Source organism: Fringilla coelebs (assembly GCF_963513975.1).
Source record: "Fringilla coelebs genome assembly, chromosome: 5".
Classification (NCBI taxonomy): domain Eukaryota; kingdom Metazoa; phylum Chordata; class Aves; order Passeriformes; family Fringillidae; genus Fringilla; species Fringilla coelebs.
In genome coordinates this window covers 485,918-506,822 of record NC_140033.1, presented here as the reverse complement: position 1 = coordinate 506,822, position 20,905 = coordinate 485,918, and the positions used below count along the sequence as shown (strand labels likewise).

General features: G+C 63.6%; 1 protein-coding gene across 3 annotated transcripts in view; it reads left to right on the top strand.

Annotated features, from left to right (window-relative positions):
* SBF1 (SET binding factor 1) overlaps positions 1-20,289 on the top strand; it is a 64,990-nt gene extending 44,701 nt beyond the window's left edge. Inside the window, exons 13-42 of one of the 3 annotated variants that reach the window (XM_084205972.1) lie at positions 848-946; positions 1,617-1,821; positions 2,575-2,687; positions 3,429-3,578; positions 3,672-3,740; positions 4,141-4,299; positions 4,641-4,900; positions 5,521-5,693; positions 6,246-6,319; positions 6,406-6,601; positions 7,240-7,367; positions 8,017-8,192; positions 9,571-9,710; positions 10,026-10,233; positions 11,533-11,729; positions 12,274-12,411; positions 13,307-13,402; positions 13,751-13,828; positions 14,389-14,573; positions 15,072-15,248; positions 15,720-15,821; positions 15,896-16,081; positions 16,324-16,450; positions 16,527-16,657; positions 17,177-17,410; positions 17,513-17,623; positions 17,914-18,125; positions 18,255-18,342; positions 18,449-18,580; positions 18,692-20,289. In XM_084205972.1, the coding sequence (XP_084062098.1) occupies positions 848-946; positions 1,617-1,821; positions 2,575-2,687; positions 3,429-3,578; positions 3,672-3,740; positions 4,141-4,299; positions 4,641-4,900; positions 5,521-5,693; positions 6,246-6,319; positions 6,406-6,601; positions 7,240-7,367; positions 8,017-8,192; positions 9,571-9,710; positions 10,026-10,233; positions 11,533-11,729; positions 12,274-12,411; positions 13,307-13,402; positions 13,751-13,828; positions 14,389-14,573; positions 15,072-15,248; positions 15,720-15,821; positions 15,896-16,081; positions 16,324-16,450; positions 16,527-16,657; positions 17,177-17,410; positions 17,513-17,623; positions 17,914-18,125; positions 18,255-18,342; positions 18,449-18,580; positions 18,692-18,790 (4,443 nt within the window). In that variant the 3' untranslated portion in view covers positions 18,791-20,289. The remainder of the gene's footprint in view (positions 1-847; positions 947-1,616; positions 1,822-2,574; positions 2,688-3,428; positions 3,579-3,671; positions 3,741-4,140; positions 4,300-4,640; positions 4,901-5,520; positions 5,694-6,245; positions 6,320-6,405; positions 6,602-7,239; positions 7,368-8,016; positions 8,193-9,570; positions 9,711-10,025; positions 10,234-11,532; positions 11,730-12,273; positions 12,412-13,306; positions 13,403-13,750; positions 13,829-14,388; positions 14,574-15,071; positions 15,249-15,719; positions 15,822-15,895; positions 16,082-16,323; positions 16,451-16,526; positions 16,658-17,176; positions 17,411-17,512; positions 17,624-17,913; positions 18,126-18,254; positions 18,343-18,448; positions 18,581-18,691) is intronic. The other 2 variants (XM_084205973.1, XM_084205974.1) reach the window with 2 other exon arrangements.
* Positions 20,290-20,905: the final 616 nt, after the last annotated feature.

The following is a 20,905-nucleotide window of genomic DNA, read 5'->3' as shown; positions in this document are numbered from 1 at the left end:
GCGGGATCTGTGGGGCTGAGCGGGATCTGTGGGGCTGAGCGGGATCTGCCATGGTCTGAGCAGGATCTGTGGGGCTGAGTGGGATCTGTGGGGCTGAGCGGGATCTGCCATGGCCTGAGCGGGATCTCTGGGGCTGAGCAGGATCTGCGGGGCTGAGCAGGATCTGCCAAGGCCTGAGCGGGATCTGCCATGGCCTGAGCGGGATCTGCCATGGCCTGAGCGGGATCTGCGGGGCTGAGCGGGATCTGTGGGGCTCAGCGGGATCTGCGGGGCTCAGCGGGATCTGCCATGGGCTGAGCGGGATCTGCCATGGCCTGAGCAGGATCTGCGGGACTGAGCGGGATCTGCGGGGCTGAGCGGGATCTGCGGGGCTGAGCGGGATCTGCCATGGCCTGAGCAGGATCTCTGGGGCTGAGCGGGATCTGTGGGGCTGACGGGATCTGCCATGGCCTGAGCGGGATCTGCCATGGCCTGAGCGGGATCTGTGGGGCTGAGCGGGATCTGCCATGGCCTGAGCGGGATCTGCAGGGCTGAGCGGGATCTGCGGGGCTGAGCAGGATCTGCGGGGCTGAGCGGGATCTGTGGGGCTGAGCGGGATCTGTGGGGCTCAGCGGGATCTGCGGGGCTCAGCGGGATCTGCCATGGGCTGAGCGGGATCTGCCATTGCCTGAGCGGGATCTGCCATGGCCTGAGCGGGATCTGTGGGGCTGAGCGGGATCTGCCATGGGCTGAGCGGGATCTGTGGGGCTGAGCGGGACCTGCCATGGGCTGAGCGGGATCTGCCATGGCCCCGGGTTTAGGAGAGGCCCTGGAGCTGCTCCTGTCACCCCTGTCCTGTCCTCCCCAGCTCGTGGCCTACGAGGTGAAGCGCATGAAGGCAGAGGAGGGGAACAAGCAGAAAATCCTGAGGCACATCAAGGAGCTGGCAGAGAAACTCTACAAAAATGTGAGTCCTGGAGCCCCAGGCAGGAGTGGGGATGTGCTGGGGGATTCGGGGCAGGGAGAGCCTGGGTGCATTCCTGGTTACTCTGTCCTCCCTGCATAAGCTCCTGGTGATGGATTCTGTCCCTCCTTGTGCTGTCCTGTGTGGTCAGGCACATCCTCACATGCCCAGAGGTCCTGGGAGTGGGATTTCCTGGTTTTATAGGATCACAGAATCCCAGAATCACAGAGGTTGGAAAAGACCCCCAGGGCTATCCAGTCCAAGCTGTGCCCAGTGCCCACCTTGTCCCCAGCCCAGAGCCCCGAGTGCCACCTCCGGGAATTCCTTGGACACCTCTAGGGATGGGGACTGGGCAGCCCCTTCCAAGGCCTGATCACCCTTTCCAGGAGGAAATTCCTGCTGATGTCCAACCCGAGCCTCCCTGGCCCAGCTGGAGGTTTCCAGCAGCACCTGAGGGCAGGAGTGCCCCCGGCAGCCTTGACTGGCTGGGATGGAGCTCCTGCTGGCACTTGGCTCATGGCCGTGCCACAGCTGTGCATCCCTGGGGGCAGGGGGAGCAAATCCTGGGGCTGGCAGATTCCAGCCGGGGGCAGAGCAGGGGGCTGGGGGCTCCTGTCCGGAGGGCACACGCGGTGGGTGACCTCAGGGCTGAGCCAGAGCCGTCCCCGCGCAGGAGAACCCGTACCCCGCGGTGACCATGCACAAGGTGCAGAAGCCCACGGAGGGCTGCCACCTGCGCCTGCACCAGAAGCCCTTCCCACACCTGGACGAGGGCACCGTGCAGTGGATCATCGACCAGGCCACGGCCAAGCTGCAGACGGCGCCGCCCGCCGTCAAGGCTGAGAAGAAGTGCATGGTGCCCTCGGGACCCCCCATCGGTATGTGGGGACCCTGTCCTGGGGGGCTGTGGGAGGCCGTGCTGCCCTTGGGACCCCCATTGGTGTGTGGGGCACTGGGATCCTGTTCTTGGAGCTGCTGGAGGCCATGGTGCCCTCGGGAACCCCCATCGGTATGTGCGGCATGGGGGGACCCTGTCCTGGGGGGCTGTGGGAGGCCGTGCTGCCCTTGGGACCCCCATTGGTTTGTGGGGCACAGGGGGCCTTGTCCTTGGAGCTGCTAGAGGCCATGGGGCCCTCAGGACCCCCATTGGTGTATGGGGCACAGAGGGACCCTGCTTTGGGGGGCTGCTGGAGGCCGTGGTGCCCTTGGGACCCCCATTGGTTTGTGGGGCACAGGGGGCCCTGTCCTTGGAGCTGCTGGAGGCCATGGGGCCCTCAGGACCCCCATTGGTGTATGGGGCATTGAGGGACCCTGCTTTGGGGGGCTGCTGGAGGCCTTGGTGCCCTTGGGACCCGCACTGGTGTGTGGGGCATGGGGAGACCCTGTCTTTGGAGCTGCTGGAGGCCTTGGTGCCCTCATGACCCCCATGGGTACGTGGGGCACAGGGCACCCTGTTCTGGGTCACACCACAGGAGTAAAACATGGAGAAACAGCAGCTCCAACCCCCTTGGGGTCCTCAGCTGCCCAGGGGCTCCCAAGGCCCATGAAGGCCCCGTGGTCACTTGGAGCAGGGGTCCCCACCAGGATGCCAGTCCCACCCTGCCTGGACTGATGGGATCTCTTCCATCCAGCTGCCATCCTGGAGCGCAACGGGAACGCCCTGGCCAACAGCGCCCGGCGCCTGGAGGTGGTCAGGAACTGCATCTCGTACGTCTTCGAGAACAAGATGCTGGAGGCCAAAAAGGTGAGGGGGGCTGGGGGGTGGGTGTCCTCTGTGGATGGAGAGGACGTTCCCTGTCCTGTGCACACGTCCTGCTGGTTGGCTTAGGGTCATAAAGTTGTGGAATAACAGAGTTACTGAGGTTGGAAAATCCCTCTGAGCCCATCGAGTCCAACCATTCCCCAGCACTGCCAAGGCCACCGCTGACCCTGTCCCCAAGTGCCACATCCACACATCCTTGAAATCCCTCCAGGGATGGGCACTCCAAACCTCCCTGGGCAGCTGTGCCAGTGCTTGACCACCCTTTCCATGGGGAAATTCCTGCCGATGTCCCCCCCTGAGCCTTCCCTGGCCCAACTTGAATCTGTGCCCTGTCCTCCTGTCCCTGTTCCCTGGAGCAGAGCCCCACTCCCACCTCAGTAACAGGACCATGGAGCCATTTGGATTGGCAATCCCTCTGGGACCATCAAGTCCCACCATTCCCCAGCACTGCCGTGGCCACCACCGACCCATGATGTGTCCCCCTACCGGTGTTCCTGGGATTTTGGCTGGTGACTCCACGCCAGCTCAACTCCATTGCTCCATCTCCCGGTGCCCCTGGGCTCCTCCCGCTCCTCCATGGCCGCGTGCCGCTGGCCACAGCTGGAATTCTGCCCTGCTTTGTCTCCGTGTCCGAGTGCATGCCCTGACCCGGGTGTGGGCCCGCTCCGTGTGGGAGCAGGGCTGTCCAGGCCCTGTCCCAGCCCACAGACCCCGTTCCCACAGCTGTTCCCGGCCGTGCTGCGCGCCATGAAGGGCCGGGCCGCCCGGCACTGCCTGACCCAGGAGCTGCACCTGCACGTGCAGCAGAACCGCGCCGTGCTGGACCACCAGCAGTTCGACTTCGTCATCCGCATGATGAACTGCTGCCTCCAGGTAGGGCAGGGCTGGGGGCTCCTTCTTCCCGTGGGACACGGCTGGGGTCAGCCTCGGCATGTCCCTCCCCCGGTCACCGCGCTCCTTCCCCAGGACTGCACGGCCATGGACGAGCACGGCATCGCCGCCGCCCTGCTGCCGCTGGTCACCGCCTTCTGCAGGGTGAGTGACCGCACTGCCCCGCCCCGGAGCCCTCAGGATCCCCCCAGGTGGCAGAGGCTGCAGGGGGGTGTCCCCTCAGGGCTTGTCAGCCTACAGCTCCTGCCCAGAATGTTCCACCCAGCCCAGACTGGCCCGAGGCTCCCAGGGAGGCTGGAACACCTGTGGGAAGGGCTCTGGAATGCCAGCTTGATCCCATGGTCAGGCTGGGCTGGGCTGAGCTGGGCTCTGGGTGGGCTCTGAGCAAGAGAATTTTCAGGGAATGCTGGAGGAGCTCTGGTGCAGACATCCTTCCTGCCTGCCCAGGCTTTCCCAGTGGCCAGCTGGAGGAGCAGGGACACCTGAGTGGAGAGCTCAGCACAAAGGCTGTGTGCAGATGGATCTTTTCCACCTCCTTCTACAGAAACTGAGCCCTGGCATTACCCAGTTTGCCTACAGCTGCGTGCAGGAGCACGTGGTGTGGACCAACATCCAGTTCTGGGAGGCCATGTTTTACTGTGACGTCCAGAACCACATCCGGGCCCTCTACCTGGACAGCACCGAGGAGAACCACACGGAGCAGGTGGGAGGGTGGCCCAGGAGAGCTCTTCCCAAAGGGCTGGGGCTCATCATGGAGTTACAGAATCCTGGAATGGGTTGGGTGGGAACCTCAAAGCCCTGCAGTGCCGCCCCTGCCATGGCAGGGACACCTCCCGCTGTCCCAGGCTGCTCCAGCCCCAGTGTCCAGCCTGGCCTTGGGCACTGCCAGGGATGCAGGGGCAGCCCCAGCTGCTCTGGCAAATCCAGCACAGCTGCATGTTCTGGGCAGCCTGCTCAGCCGAGGACGAGGGGCTGCTCCCCAGTCCTGGGAGATCCCTGTGGGTCTGTCCATGCAGACAGCCCCATCCCTTCCCCCTGCCCCAGGAGAGCACGGAGGAGCCACAGGAGGCCAAGTCGGCGCTGGAGATCGCGTCGGAGCAGCTGCGGCTGTGGCCCACCATGAGCCGGGAGAAGCAGCAGGAGCTGATCCAGAAGGAGGAGAGCACGGTGTTCAGCCAGGCCATCCACTACGCCAACAGGATGAGCTACCTGCTGCTGCCCCTGGACACCAGCAAGAACCGCCTGCTCCGCAGCTCCGGCCTGGGCGACGTGGAGAGCGTCAGCAACAGCTTTGTCACCAACAGGTGCTGGGGACACCGAGCTGGGACAGAGCTCCTGGGGTGGGCCAGGCTGCTGTCAGGGAAAGATGTCACTGCTTGCTGTGGGGGGTTGGACCCCTGTGAGGGTTCTTCCAATCCCAGCCATGCTGGGATTCCAGGGTTATGTCAGGATTGAGGCAGACTGTGGTGCCCACGGAGGTTTCTGGGAGTGGGAGCTCTGCTGGCTCCACGCTGGGAATGGGAACAGTCTTAGACTGTTGTCAGGAGTGGGAGGGAGCTTTCCAGGATCTCTGTCAGGAGTGGAAGCTCTCCTAGGATCATATCAGGAGTAGGAACTCTCCTGTGTTCCTTTGAGGATTGGGAGCTCCCCTGTGTCTGTAGCAGCACTAGGAGCTCTCCTGGGTTTTTACCAGGAGTGGAAGCTCTCCTGGTATCATATCAGGAGTAGGAACTCTCCTGTGTTCCTTTGAGGAGTTGGGGCTCTCCTGTGTCTGTAGCAGCACTAGGAGCTCTCCCGGGTTTTTACAAGGAGTGGGAGCTCTCCTGGGATCATATGAGGAGTGGGAGCTCTCCCGGGTCCATGCAGGGAGTGGCCCCTGGCCGGGGCTGTCCTGGGCTGACCCTTCCCCGTTTCCCTCGGGAAGCATCGCGGGCAGCGTGGCCGAGAGCTACGACACCGAGAGCGGCTTCGAGGACGCCGAGAGCTCGGACGTGGCCAACTCTGTGGTGAGGTTCATCAACCGCTTCGTGGACAAGGTGTGCACCGAGAGCGGCGTCACCAACGAGCACCTCAAGGGGCTGCACGTCATGATCCCAGGTGAGGACACCGGGGTGGCCGTGGGGATCCCACAGCGGGAGAGGGCAGGGCGGGATCTGGGGGGACAGAGTGGATGTGGGAAAGGCAGGGTGGGGTTTGAGTGGGGCAGGACAGGATTTGGATAGGGTGGGTAGGATTCGAGCAGGGTGGGCTTCAGATAAGGGAGAGCAGGATTTGGGTAAGATAAGATGGGATTTGGGCAGGGACAGGGTGGAATTCTGGCAGGGACAGAGTGGGATTTGGGGTGGGATTTGGGCAGACACAGGGTGGGATTTGGGCAGGGACAGGATGGAATTCAGGGAGGACAGGTGGGATTCGGGCAGGACAGGTGGGATTCGAGGACAGGTGGGATTCATGCAAGGACAGGATGGGATTCATGCAAGGACAGGATGGGATTCGAGGATAGGTGGGATTTGGGCAGGACAGGTGGGATTTGTGCAGGGACAGCATGGGATTCATGCAGGGGCAGGATGGGATTTAGGCAGGACAAATGGGGTTTGGGCAGGGACAGGTGGGATTCGGGCAGGGCAGGACTCACCCCCTGTCCCACAGACATCGTGCAGATGCACATTGAGACCCTGGATGCCGTGCACAGGGAGAGCAAGAGGCTTCCTCCCATCCAGAAGGTAGGAGTGCCCTGCTGGGCTGGGAGTAGAGCTGGGGGGGCTGTGAGACCCTTCCCACGGGCCTGAGCCCCCCATTGTTCCCCCAGCCAAAGCTGCTGCGGCCCAACCTGCTGCTGGGGGAGGAGTGTGTGATGGAGGGGCTCCGTGTGTACCTGATGCCGGATGGGCGCGAGGAGGGGGCTGGGGGCAGCATCGGGGGGCCCCCCCTGCTCCCCGCAGAGGGAGCCGTGTTCCTCACCACCTACAGGATCATCTTCAAGGGAACCCCCACCGACCCCCTGGGTGAGGGGCTGCGGCCTCGGGAGAGGGTGGGGGTCCCTGGGGGCAGGGGGGAGGGTTGGGGATCCCTGGGGATCAGAGGGATGGTTGGGGATGCTTAGGGAGGGGGGAGCTGGTCAGTGATCCCTGGAGGTCAAGGGGTTGGTTGGTCAGTGATCCCTGGGGAGCAGGGGGGAGGGTTGGGGATCCCTGGGGATCAGGGAGCTGGTCAGTGATCCCTGGAGGTCAAGGGGTTGGTTGGTCAGTGATCCCTGGGGAGCAGGGGGGAGGATTAGGGATCCCTGGGGATCAGGGAGCTGGTCAGTGATCCCTGGAGGTCAAGGGGTTGGTTGGTCAGTGATCCCTGGGGAGCAGGGGGGAGGGTTGGGGATCCCTGGGGATCAGGGAGCTGGTCAGTGATCCCTGGAGGTCAAGGGGTTGGTTGGTCAGTGATCCCTGGGGAGCAGGGGGGAGGGTTGGGGATCCCTGGGGATCAGGGAGCTGGTCAGTGATCCCTGGGCAGCAGGGGTTGGTTGTTTCTGGCCGCTGTCCCATAGACCCATGTCCATGGTAGGGCAGAGACTGAGGGTGGCCTGGGGTGGCCTGGCCCTGCCCTGGGCTGGGGCAGGGATGGAACTGACCCCTTCCTGTTCCGTGTCCAGTGGGGGAGCAGGTGGTGATCCGGTCCTTCCCCATTGCCTCGCTGACCAAAGAGAAGAAGATTAGTATCCAGGCCCAGGCGGATCAGTTCATCCAGGAGGGATTGCAGCTGCGCTCCTGCACATTCCAGGTGGGACCCTGTGCTGGGAGAGAGCTGCCTAACCTGCCAGGCACAGGGACACCCAGGAGCAGGAGTGGAGACTCCAGCAGGAAAGGGAATGGGGCAGCAGAAAGGGAATAGGACAGAAGAAAAGGAATGGGGCAGGGGAAAGGAAATAGGACAGAGGAAAGGGAACGGGACAGGGGAAAGGGAACAGGACAGGGGAAAGGGAATAGGGCAGAGGAAAGGGAATGGGGCAGCAGAAAGGGAATGGGACAGGGGAAAGGGAATGGGGCAGGGGAAAGGGAATGGGACAGGGGAAAGGGAATGGGACAGGGGAAAGGGAACAGGACAGGGGAAAGGGAATGGGACAGGGGAAAGGGAACGGGACAGGGGAAAGGGAACGGGACAGGGGAAAGGGAATAGGGCAAAGGAAAGGGAATGGGGCAGGGGAAAGGGAACGGGACAGGGGAAAGGGAACAGGACAGGGGAAAGGGAATAGGGCAGAGGAAAGGGAATGGGACAGAGGAAAGGGAATGGGAATGGAGGGAGAGGCAGGGCAGCCTCAGTCCAGCCTGTGCCCGTGATGCTCCTGGGTGGATCCAAGCTCTGCCCTGATCCATGGGAAGGGCTGTCCCTGGCCTGACCCCACTGTCACCCCTCACCTGTGCCTCCCCAGCTGCTGAAGATCGCCTTTGACGAGGAGGTGGCCTCGGACAGTGCTGAGATCTTCCGGAAGCACCTGCACAAGCTGCGCTACCCCCAGCACGTGCGCGGCACCTTCGCCTTCACCGTGGGCCAGTCCCCCAAGCAGGCCATGCAGCCCAAGGCCAAGGAGAAGAACCCCTCACTCAGGTACCTGTGCCAGGAAAGGGGATCACACCTGGATGTGCCTCATCCTCTGAGACACCCCCTCCTGTTCCTGCTCTGGCAGAGGCACCGGGCTGGGGGCACTCTGGGAAGGGGACACGGGGAGCTGAGCCCTCCTTGCTCAGACCCATCCTGGTGCAGGGTTTGTGTTGCTGGAGGTCAGAGAATCCTTAGGCTTGGAAAAGCCCTGTGGGACAGTGACTGCAGCCATTCCCAGCACTGCCCGTGTCCCCAAGTGCCACATCCACACAGCTCTGAAACCTCTCCAGGGATGGGGACCCCACCCCTGTGCCAGGGCTGCAGAGCCCTTTCCAGGAGGGAATTCTCCAAAATCCACCCTGAGGCTGCCCTGGCCCAGCCTGAGGCTGTTCCCTCTCCTCCTGTTGCTGTTCCCTGGAGCAGAGCCTGACCCCCCAGCTGTCCCCTCCTGGCAGGGAGCTGTGGAGCCCAAAGAGCTGTAGATGTCCCCTGTCCTGCAGTGTCCCCAGCCCCACACAGTCACACTGGGAAGGACAGATCACACTGGGAAGCTGGAGTTTGTTGCAGCGGCATCCCCTGCCTGAGGAGGTGTCCCACACAGGAGGCGTTCCAGTGGCCTGGGTGGCCCAGGGACACAGTGCTGCAGTGCTGGGTGACTTGGGGACATGGCCCTGCAGTGCTGGGTGACTCAGGCACGTTGTCCTGCAGTGCTGGGTGACTTGAGGACACATTATTCCTGCACTGGGTGACTCAAGGACACTGATTTTGCACAGGATGTCTCAGGGATGCAGTGCTGGGTGACTTAGGGACATGGTCCTGCAACGCTGGGTGACTTAGGGATGCAGTGCTGCAGTGCTGGGTCACTTGGGGACATGGTCCTGCAGCACTGGGTGACTCAGGGACATTGTCCTGCAGCATTGGGTGGTTTGAGGACACAGTCCTTCAGTGCTGAATGACTGGGTAGCATTGTCCTGCAGTGCTGGGTGACTTGAGGACGTTGTCTTGCAGCACTGGCTGCAGCCCTGAGCCCAGGCTTGGTTGGCAGTGGCCCTGCCATGGATCCCCTGGTAGCTGTGGTGGATCCCCAGGTCCCTGTCCCGGATCCCTAGCCCTTGCTGTGATTCGGAGCCTCCCCTGGGATGAGCCAGAGCTCTGCCTGTGGCAGCTCTGATCCAGAGGGTGGGGCACTGCCCCATCCCACCTCCCCAGCTCCCCAGATCCCTCGGGAATGGCAGGTGCTGGGGCTCCTGCAGGACCAAGTCGCTGGCAGGTGACACGTCTGTCCCCTCCCGTGTGACAGTGGCCGCCAGGGCTGAGGGTTGTTCCTGGCTCTGGCTGCCTGGGTGACAGCGTTGTCCCTCTGTGCCCTTGCCCGTGTGCCCAGGACGCTGTCCAAGAACCTGGTGAAGAATGCCAAGAGGACGATTGGCCGGCAGTACGTGACCCGCAAGAAGTACACACCTCCAGCCTGGGAGCAGCGGGGCAGCCAGCACTTCCCCGAGGACAACGAGGATGAGATCTCAGGTTGGGAGCACCCCAGGGAGGCAGGGAGCAGTGGCACCTGGGAGAAGTCCTGGTGTCCTTGTGGTGGGAGCAGTGTGGGGGCATCTCCCAGTTCTGGTGCTGCCCCAGCCCTTGGCTGCTGGTGGTGGCCAGGCAGAGAGCCCAGCACGGAGGGAGGTCTTGGGCTGGCTGGAGAACCCCCCAGGAGTCTGGTGGTGGTGACGGGTGACAGCAGCAGGCTGGGACATTGCTCCAACCCATCCTCCTGCTGCTCTGGGACACGGCGCGTGCGCCGAGGTGTCCCAGCCCCGCCGTGTCCCCGCCGTGTCCCCGCAGTATCCGAGGAGCTGGACAGGAGCACCCTGACGCCCAGCAGCACCATGAGGCCGTCGGAGAAGATGACCATGACTCACGTGGTGGAGCGCGCCTGCTGCCGGGACTACCAGCGCCTGGGGCTGGGCACGCTGAGCAGCAGCCTGACCCGCTCCAAGAACGAGCCCTTCCGCATCTCCACCGTCAACCGCATGTACGCCATCTGCCGCAGGTGAGCCAGCCCGGGCGCTGATCCTGCTGGTCCCTGCGGATCCCTGCCAATACCAGCGGATCCCTGCTGATCCTGCTGGTCCCTGCGGATCCCTGCTGATCCCTGCCAATCCCATCGGATCCCTGCCAATCCCAGCGGATCCCTGCTGATCCGTGCTCATCCCAGCGGATCCCTGCCAAACCCTGCTCATCCCAGCGGATCCCTGCTGATCCCTGTTCATCCCAGTGGATCCCTGCTCATCCCTGCTGATCCCAGCAGATCCCTGCTCATCCTGGTGGATCCCTGATGATCCCTGCTGATCCCAGCGGATCCCTGCTCATCCATGCTCATCCCAGCAGATCCCTGCTGATCCCAGTGGATCCCTGCTCATCCCTGCCAATCCCAGCAGATCCCTGCTGATCCCGGTGTCACTGGGACACCCAGAACCACCGGGATCAATAAAAGCCTCCACTGGTGCCAGCATGGCTTTGTCCTTGGCCAACCCAATCCCAGCCTGCAGCGCTCCATGGCTTTCTCACTTATTGATACATTTCCAGCCAATGTTCATTGGTTCCAAGTTGCCCAGTGCTCTTCATTAATCACTGTTCTGCCCTCTATTGATTATTGATTTCTTGCTTCTGAATTTTCCAGTGTTTTTATCATGTTTTTCCCACATGGGCAGTTTCCAGCACTGAGACTGAAGCATCTTTGTTAGCGTTTCCTTTGTCTTCATTTACTCCAGTGTCTCCTTGGATGACCATGAGTCCTGGTCACTCCATCGTGTTCTTGGGTGACCATAAATCCTGGTCACTCCATCGTGTTCTTGGGTGACCATAAATCCTGGTCACTCCATCGTGTTCTTGGATGACCATGAGTCCTGGTCACTCCATTGTGTCCTTGGGTGACCATGAGTCCTGGTCACTCCATCGTGTTCTTGGATGACCATAAATCCTGGTCACTCCATCGTGTTCTTGGATGACCATGAGTCCTGGTCACTCCATCGTGTCCTTGGATGACCATAAATCCTGGTCACTCCACTGTGTCCTTGGATGACCATAAATCCTGGTCACTCCACTGTGTCCTTGGAGGGCCATGAATTCTGGCTCCCAGGTCTCCAGCCTTTAACTCCCTCGGCCTTTGTTGAGTGCAGCTTGTCAGGGTTGGTTTTACCCAACTCAGAGTTGTGATGTAGTGATCCAAGGAGCAGTCAGGTGTGTGGAGAAGGGTGATCAGTGCTGGCTCCAAGTGGGGCTCAGGATTAATGAAAGCACTAACGAAGCGCTCAGGAGAGCCGTGCCATCCTGGGGTTTGTGTCCACAGCTACCCTGGGCTGCTGATCGTGCCGCAGAGCATCCAGGACAACACCATCCAGCGGATCTCACGCTGCTACCGCCAGAGCCGCTTCCCCGTGGTGTGCTGGAGGAACTCCCGCACCAAGGCCGTGCTCCTGCGCTCCGGGGGCCTCCACGGCAAGGGCGTCGTCGGCCTCTTCAAGTCCCAGAACGCCCCGACCCCAGGTGACTCTCCCAGCCTGGCTGGAACGTGGAGCTGGGGCCCTGGGATCGCCCCTGGCTCCGGGCCGTGACATTTGGGGGTCCCCTGGGTCGGGATGGTGACACTTGGGGGTCCCCTAGCTCTGGGTGGTGACACTTGGGGGTCCCCTGGGTCGGGGTGGTGATGCTTTGGGGTCTCTGGCTCTGGGGTGACATTGAGCTGTCCCCTGGCTCTAGGGTGGTCACACTAAGGGGTCTTCCTGGCTTGAGGCAGTGATACCTGGTGGTCTCCAGGATCCAGGTGGTGACACTTTGGGGTCTCCAGCTCTGTGTGGTGTGTTTGGGAGTCCTCTGGCTCGGGGAGGTGGCACTAAGGGGACTCCCCAGCTCTGGGAGGTGACACTCAGGTGTCTCGCTAGCTTAGTGCAGTGATACCTGGGGATCTCCCCAGCTCCAGGCAGTGACACTGGGGTCTCTCCCAGCTCTGGGTGTTTGCCCTCAGAGGTCTCCTGGTTCCCGGTAGTGACAGCCTGAGGGTATCCAGGTGACACTCTGGTGTGCCCTGCAGGCCCCTCGCAGGCAGACTCCACGAGCCTGGAGCAGGAGAAGTACCTGCAGGCTGTCATCAATTCCATGCCCCACTACTCGGACGCCAGCGGGCGCAACACCCTCAGCGGCTTCACCTCGGCTCACATGAGCAGTGCAGGTGAGGGGAGCACAGGGGAGGGGGCACAGGTGGGCTCCTGCCAGCCCCGGCTCCTGCTCTGCATCCCAAGGGAGCTGCTCTCCAGGCTCCCACATCCCAGGAGGCAGCACAGCCTCTCCAGAGCTCCCAGCTCCAGCTGGGTCTCCCTGGCTGCAGATGGGCATGGGCTTTGGGACATCTGGTGTCCCTGGAGCTGGGAGCACTGGGAGCCAAAGCCTGTGCTGGGATCTGGGCACTTTCTGGGGGCCAGTGGGGACAGACCCTTCCCACCAGGATTTCAGCACTGTGTGTCCCCCATGCACGGTGCCGGGGGCAGTCTGGGGACCCCCGGTAAGTCTGTGCCCGGCTGTCCCTTCTCAACCATCCCTTCCCAGCTGGCCCTTCCTGCAGGGCAGAACTACATCCCGCCCTGCCACACTCTGGTGCCATCCATGCTGTCCCAGTACCATCTGTCCTGTCCTGGTGCCATCCATCCTGTCCCATCATCCCACCCATCATCACTGTGGACACATCAGAGGCTGGGGGCTGTGGGGAGCCCAGGGGGTCTCCCTGATCCTGAAGGCAGAGAACTTCCCAGCAGCCCCTCCAAGGCCTTTCCCTGGTCTAAGGGGACGTGTCCAGAGCATGGCTGGAGCAGGGGGCTCAACCTGGCTCTGAGGGTTGCACGGGTGACCTGGCAGGGCTGGCACAGGCTGACTCCACCATGGGCTGGGGGCCGAGCCCCCTCCTCCAGGGCTGCCCTGGGCACTGGTTTTCCGTGGCTCCAGCTGGATGGTGCTTCCCACGCTGGCTCCGCATCCCCGGGGCTTCGCTTGCTGCCGCTTCCTCCCGGGCTCCGGCAGGGCCTCGGGAGCCCGGCAGGGCCTCGGGAGCTGACCTTCTCTTGGTGCTGCAGATTTCTCCGACAAGAGGCAGCAGCCTAAGCTGGGATCGCTCATGAAGCAGGTGATGGGAGGGAAGGACGAAGGGCCTGGGACTTTGAGCCGCGGAGGTGAGGACGGGGCGGGGGCGCTGCCTGGGGGCCTCACCGAGACCCCCAGCCCCGGGCAGCTCTCATAGATGTAGATGCTTCTCTGGGGGGAGCAGGTGATCCCCTGGGGAGAGCTGGTGATCCCCTGGGAAGAGCAGGTGAACCCCTGGGAAGAGCAGGTGATTCCTTGGGAAGAGCAGGTGATCCCCTGGGAAGAACAGGTGATCCCCTGAGCTGGAGCCGCAGCTGCAGCCGCAGGGAGGGAGGGAGGGAGGGTTCGGCCACAGCCCCGCTGCCATCGCCTCCATCCCATTCCCTGTCCGTGACTCCGTGTCCCTTGCTGAGGTCACTTTTGTCCTGTGCCCCCAGGGCTGGGTCACAGAGCCAGGGTCATCACCCTGTCCACCCCCAAGTGCGCGTCGCCGAAGGGCCGCGAGACGCCCCGAGGTACGGAAGCGCCCGAGCCGGCCGGGTGTGACTGACCACTGTGACTGACCCCCCACTCACTCACTCACTCACTCCCTGCCCCTCACCACTAATTCCCAGTAACCCCAGTAACCCCCCGAGCCCCCCGCTGCTCCACGAGTGCCACGGGCACGGTAAGTACCGGGCAGCCTCGCCAGGTTTGCTTTGGGCTCCTCGGCTCTGCGGTGCGGGGCGGTGGTGCCGGGGCGGGGCACAGCTGGTGGCGGGGCTGTCGCACAGCGGGCACGGCTGTGGCGCACGGGGCGGGGCTGTGGTGCAGGTGGCAGGTCCCGGTGACATTGGAGTGGGGTGTGACAGTGCCAGTGACGAGACACGGAGCCGCCGGGGCCGGAATCCAGCGGGCAGGCAGTCCCGCAGCACCCAGAGGGAGAAGGAACCAAAGCAAACCTGGTGCCCAGCACCTCCCTGGCATGTGCCCCCCGGGCCGGGCTGCGGGGACAGCTCGGTCCCCCGGCTGGGGACGTGGGGCCGGCGCAGCCCCCGAGCCCCGGCCCCGCCCTGATCTGGCCCCGGTCCCGCAGGGAAGTGGGGCAGCATCCGGGCCAGCGGCCGCATGAGCAGCTACGCCCTGAACGTGGAGATCGGGTCCCGCCTGGCGGGGAAGGACCTGCTGGGGACACAGCACAACGGGACCCCCGCCGAGCCCTCCTTCCTGCGGCAGCACCGCGCCTCTCTCTACATCATCGGGGACAAGTCCCAGCTGAAGGTGACCGCCACCTCGGGGGAGGGACAGAGCTGGGAAGGGGCTGGAGCCCAGGAAGGCTGAGGGAGCTGGGAAGGGGCTGAGCCTGGAGCAAAGGAGGCTCAGGGGGCCCTTGTGGCTCTGCACAAGTCCCTGCCAGGAGGGGACAGCCGGGGGGGTCGGGCTGTGCTCCAGGGAACAGGGACAGGAGCAGAGGGAACGGCCTCAGGCTGGGCCAGGGGAGGTGAGGTTGGACATCAGCAGGAATTTCCCCATGGAAAGGGGGGTCAGGCCTTGGCAGGGGCTGCCCAGGGAGCTTTGGAGTGCCCACCCCTGCAGGGATTTCAAAGATATGTGAATGTGGCGCTTGGGGACAGGGTCAGTGGTGGCCTTGGCAGTGCTGGGGAACAGTTGGACTCCGCGGTCTCCAAGGGCTTTTCCAATCCAAAGAATTCCTGATCCCGAGGGTGGCAGTGGCCCAGGCCAGCCCAGGGCAGCCCAGGCCATGGTGTCCCTCTGCAGGGCGTGAAGCCGGACCCGCTGCAGCACTGGGAGGTGGTGCCCATCGAGGTGTTCGACGTGCGCCAGGTCAAGGCCAGCTTCAAGAAGCTGATGAAGGCCTGCGTGCCCGGCTGCCCCTCCAGCGACCCCAGCGTGGCCTACCTGCGCTCCCTGGAGGAGTCAGAGTGGCTGTCCCAGGTCAGTCACCCACAGCCCTCCCCTCCCCTGGGGGCTCTGCTGGGGCTCTGAGCGAGGATGGGCTCCAGTGCCCTGTGCAGAGCAGCACTGGGACACCCTGAGGACACACAGGGGGTGTGAGTGGCAGGGATGGGACGATCCAGAGCTCAGCTCCGTGGTGCTGGATGGAGCTGCTGGCCGGGAATGCCAGGCAGGACTCACAGGATGCTCTGGAGGGGCTGGGACGGGGCAGTGCCAGGATGAGCCAGGGGCAGGAGCCCAGGGAGACTGGTCCAGTGTGGAGCTGTGGGAGGGGTCCCACTCTGGAGGGGGTGAGGGTCCCCTGTCCCTGCTTTTGCTGCCATGTCCAAGCACAGGGTGGTGGCCCCTGTGACCCCCGAGTGTGGCCTCGCTCCAGAGAAGGGAACTCTGCCCCCACACCCAGCCCAGGAACTCCCTGTGCCCTCCTCACTCCTGGCCCTGCCCTGGCAGATCCACAAGATCCTGCAGATCTCGGTGCTGGTGGTGGAGCTGCTGGACACGGGCTCGTCCGTGCTGGTCAGTCTGGAGGACGGCTGGGACATCACCACCCAGGTGAGGGCATGGCGCTGGCCGGGGGGGGCCCGTGGCCGTCCCCCCACAGCCCCTGGAGCTCCCTGTCCCCGCAGGTGGTGTCCCTGGTGCAGCTCCTGTCCGACCCCTACTACCGGACGCTGGAGGGCTTCCGGCTGCTGGTGGAGAAGGAGTGGCTGTCCTTCGGCCACCGCTTCAGCCACCGCGGCGCCCAGACCCTGGCGGGGCAGAGCAGCGGCTTCGCCCCCATCTTCCTCCAGTTCCTGGACTGTGTGCACCAGGTGAGCCCTGGCACCTGGGCCAGGGGACCCCCGAGTGCCTGGTGGGACCCCCAAGTGACCAGGGGGGACCCCTGAGTGCCCCCCAAGTGCGCCCAAGTCCTTGAGTGTCCAGTGCTGGGAATCCCGGCACCTGAGGGACCCCTCAGTGCCTGCTGGAACCCCCAAGTGTCCCCTGGGGCAGGCGGGAGGGCCCAGCCCAGCCTGTGTGCCTGGATCCCAGCCATCCCGGGGCTCTCCTGCAGATCCACCTGCAGTTCCCCATGGAGTTTGAGTTCAGCCAGTACTACCTGAAGTTCCTCAGCTACCACTACATTTCCAACCGCTTCCGGACATTCCTGCTGGACTCGGACTATGAGCGCATCGAGCTGGGTGAGCGCAGCGTGTGGGGCCAGGGATGGCACCTGCCCCTGCCCCCGTCACACCCAGTGTCCCCTCTGTCCCCCAGGGCTCCTGTACGAGGAGAAGGGCGAGCGGAAGGGCCAGCAGGTCTCCAAATCCATCTGGGATTACATTGACCGCCTCAACAAAAAAGCTCCCATCTTCTTCAACTACCTGTACGCACCTGAGGACGGGGAGGTGAGAGCTGGGGGCGCCTGGAGAGGGGCTGGGAACACCCCGGGATCCTCCCTGCAGGAGCAGCTGGAGCTGGGATTTGTTGCCTGGGAAGGGACCACAGAGCCCCTCCAGTGCCACCCCTGCCGTGGCAGAGACACCTCCCACTGCCCCAGGCTGCTCCAGCCCCAGTGTCCAGCCTGGCCTTGGGCACTGCCAGGGATGCAGGGGCAGCCCCAGCTGCTCTGGCAGTTCCAGCCCAGCCAGGAATTCCTCATTGCCAAGATCCCATCCATGCCTGTCCTCTGGCAGTGGGAGCCATTCCCTGGGTGCTGTCCCTGCAGGCCTTGTCCCCAGTCCCTCTGCAGCTCTCCTGGAGCCCCTTCAGGCCCTGCCAGGGGCTCTGAGCTCTCCCTGGAGCCTTCCTTTCTCCAGGCTGGACGCTCCCAACACTCCATGTGGACACACTGTACCCTTGGTCTGGCGGGGAATGTCCAGCCTGGCGCCGCTGCCCTTCCTGAGCCGCCCCCGCCCCTCCCGCAGGTGCTGAGGCCGTACAGCAACATCTCCAACCTGAAGGTGTGGGATTATTACACGGAGGAGACGCTGTCCGAGGGCCCCCCGTACGACTGGGAGCTGGCGCAGGGGCAGCCGGAGCCGGCGGAGGAGCCGGATCGCCAGGACACGGCGGCCCCGCAGAGCAAGCGCCGCATCATCTGGCCCTGCTACGACAACCGCAGCCGCGTGGAGCCCGACGCCATCTCCAAACTGCTCGAGGTGGGCGCTGCCCAGGGATGGCACCCAGCAGAGCCCCGGGACAGGGACAGCGGCCCCAGGGGGTTTGTCCCCTCCGGGCTGATGGTGGAATCCCCCCCACAGGAGTTGCACAACCTGGAGATGGAGCTGGGGCAGGTCCCGGAGCGCTGGAAGGACACGTGGGACAAGGTGAAAGCGTCCCAGCGCACAGAGGGGCGGCAGGAGGGCAACAGGGTAGGTGACAGGGGGTGACAGAGCTGTGCCAGGCACCGTCACAGGATGTGACAGGGTGTGACAGTGTGTGAGAGGGTGTGGGTGTAGCTGTGGCAAGGGCTGTGATGGGGCTGTGATGATGTGGCAGTGGCTGTGACAGGACTGTGACAGAGGTGTGACAGGGCGTGGCAGGCTGGTGCTGCTTCTGGGTGCTGCTGCTGCTGGTTCTCACGGTGGTTGTGCTGGTTCTGGTGCTGCTGCTGCTGCTGGAGCTCAGCCCCAGCCCCACTCACGTTGTCTTTGTCCTGCAGACCCCCAGCTCCCTGCTGATGTCATCGGGACTGTCCCACCACCGGCGCTCGCTGGGCGTCTACCTGCAAGAGAGCGGGGTGGGCTCCACGCTCAACCTCAGCCTGGACAGCGACACCAGCAGCACCTCCACCCCGTCCAGCGGGAAGCCGGGCGGCCGCCGCAGCACCTCCACCCTCTACAGCCAGTTCCAGATGTCTGAGAGCGAGAACAGGCAGGCCAGGCTGGGAATGGGCTGGGAATGGTGGCAGCAGGAGGGGGATCCCTCCCTGGAGCGCAGGATGTGGGTCCCGGTGGGTTTCCATCCCTGACCTTGGTGTTCTGGCCCCTTCCTGCCCCACAGGTCCTACGAGGGATCTCTGTACAAGAAAGGCGCCTTCATGAAACCCTGGAAGTCTCGGTGGTTTGTGCTGGATAAAACCAAACATCAGGTACTGGGTGGGCCCTGGGGTCTGTCCTGTCCCTCTGTCCCATCCCATCCCATCCCTGCCCTGCCCTGCCCTGCCCTGCCCTGCCCTGAGTGCGGCTCTCCTGCAGCTGCGGTACTATGACAGCCGGATGGACACGGAGTGCAAGGGCGTCATCGACCTGGCCGAGGTGGAGTCCATCACCCCGGGGACCCCCACCATGGGGGCCCCCAAGACGGTGGATGAGAAAGCTTTCTTCGACGTGAGTGTCCCCAGGGGCTGGTGCTGGGCAGCTCTGGTCACTCAGGTCACTCTGGGCTCCAGCTGCACTGTCCTGGGTGCAGCCCTCAGCCCCTCCTCTCTCTGCCCGCAGCTGAAGACGACGAAGCGAGTTTACAATTTCTGCGCCCAGGACGTGCAGCTGGCCCAGCAATGGATCGACCGCATCCAGAGCTGCCTGTCCGACGCGTGAGCCCGGCTCAGCGGAGCCGCAATTCCAGGCACGCCTGCCGGGCCCGCAGCGGGAGCAGAGGCAGCGCCAGGCTCGAGGCGAGCCTGGGACTGAGGGAGAGGAGGAGTGGCCCTTCCTCCCACCCACCGGACAGGACGGGCGTGTCCGGGGTGGGGTGGCACAGGGAGGGATTCCTCGCGTTGAAGCGGGCGGGGGCCCGTCCCGCCCCCGGCCTTGTCTGAGCCGTGTCGTGACCCCGTGTCCTCCGTGTGCCCCAGCCCCGCTCAGCTCCCTGGGCAGGGGGTCCTGCACCCCACACCCCCACCCCACACTGCTGGGGAAGGTAGAGCCGCTCCCTCGTCCTGCCCCTCATCCTGCCTCCCTGCATGTCTGCCAGAGCCCCCCGGAACCTGCCCTGCCCTCCCGGCCTGGGAGTGAGTCCTGGGCTTTGGTCCCGTCCTGCTGGAGCCGGGACCTGCAGCTCAGGGGATGGCAGAGGGGACAGAGCCCTGCAGCTCAGGGGATGGCAGAGGAGACAGCATGGAGCACCGGGACCATCCCCGTGTCGTGTCCCACCCTGGAGCCGCTCCCAGCTGTGCACAGGAACGGGAATGCTGGGAATGTTGGGATGGGATGCTGCAGGTGCTGGCTCCGTGTCCCGGGGTGGGGGGAGGTGGCCGTGGCCACGCCGCTCCCAGTGGGCAGGAGGCTCCTCGGGCTGTGTCTTGCTGGGATGCCTGTCCTGGCTGGGACAGTCTCTACCTCCAGGCTGGCTGTCCCGGGGGGCACATTCCCTGCGGGAGGTGCCAAATGCTGCAGCCTCCTGGGTGCCCCTCTGTCCCCTCCTAGGGGATGGGGACCAAACCAGCCCCGGGATGAGGATCCCCTCTGGCTGAAGCCACACCGGGCTGGGACAGGGCTGGGGCAGTGGCCCTGCAAGTGCCACCTGGTCTCTGCAGGGTCTCCTTTGCACAGGTCACATATCCCCACCCGCAGGGCTCTCCTCCCTCCAACCCTTCCCGGGTGCCCCCTTTGCGCTCTGCCTGTGCCCAGCCCGGGGGGGCCCAGGGGAGCAGCTCCTGTCCCTGTCCCAGCCCCGCTGTCCCTGTCCCCGCTGTCCCCCTGCTGCTGCTGCCCCTCAGTGCTGGGGGTGGCTCTCGGTACCGAATTGGCTCCTGCAGCCCCCCTGCCCCCACACTGGTGTGAACTGGGGGTTTGGCGGGGGGGGGCCCAGAGGGCACTGTGGGGTCACAGTGGCCCCACTGCTGCCTGGGACCCCCCAGCACCCCCAGGACTGACCCCCCCAGCTCCACCAGTCCCTCACCCCATCTTGTTTTTAAAGTCCAGCGTTTTATTTCAGTGCAGAGCTCTTTGTACAGTCGCCCCGTTCCTCTGTACCATCCTGGCTGTGCAGGTGTAACACGGAGGTTTTGTAACTTACCTGAGCAGTTGTAGATTATTGAAGTTTCTGTACATTGTGTCAAACATGCAGAGTCCTTGTATTGTATTTGTGCCTAGAGGAAAAGGTTATTCTATAAAGAGAAAACTAACGGAATTTAATAAAAAAATTAATATGAGAGATGCTTCTCTTGCCTTGCTGAGCACAGGGAAACAGGGCAGAGCTCCTTGGGGGGCTCCTGGCACAGGAACCTTTGTACCACGCTGGATCCGCTCTGTCCCACCCACTCCTGCTCTGCTCCCACCATTCCAACCCGACAGGAGGAGAGGGAACGGCCTCAGGCTGGGCCAGGGCAGCCTCAGCGTGGAATCAGAAGGAATTTCCCCATGGAAAGGGGGGTCAGGCCTTGGCAGGGGAAATTTGGAATGCCCATCCCTGGAGGTGTCCAAGGAATTCCTGGAGGTGGCACTCAGAGCTCTGGGCTGGGAACAAGGTGCAGGTTAGGCACAGCTGGGACTGGGAGGGCTTTTCCAGCCTCAGGGATTCCATGATTCCATCAGGAGTCCAGCCCCACTCCTGGCCCCGACCATCTCAGAGCCCCCTTGGGACCCTCGGCGTGTCCTGCAGGATGGAGGAACCCAGCACTGGCACATGAATTTTGAGCTTTTATTGATAGTTGGAATTTACAGCCTAAAACTGACAACATAGAGAGATGCAGACTTTTTTCCTTTTTCTTA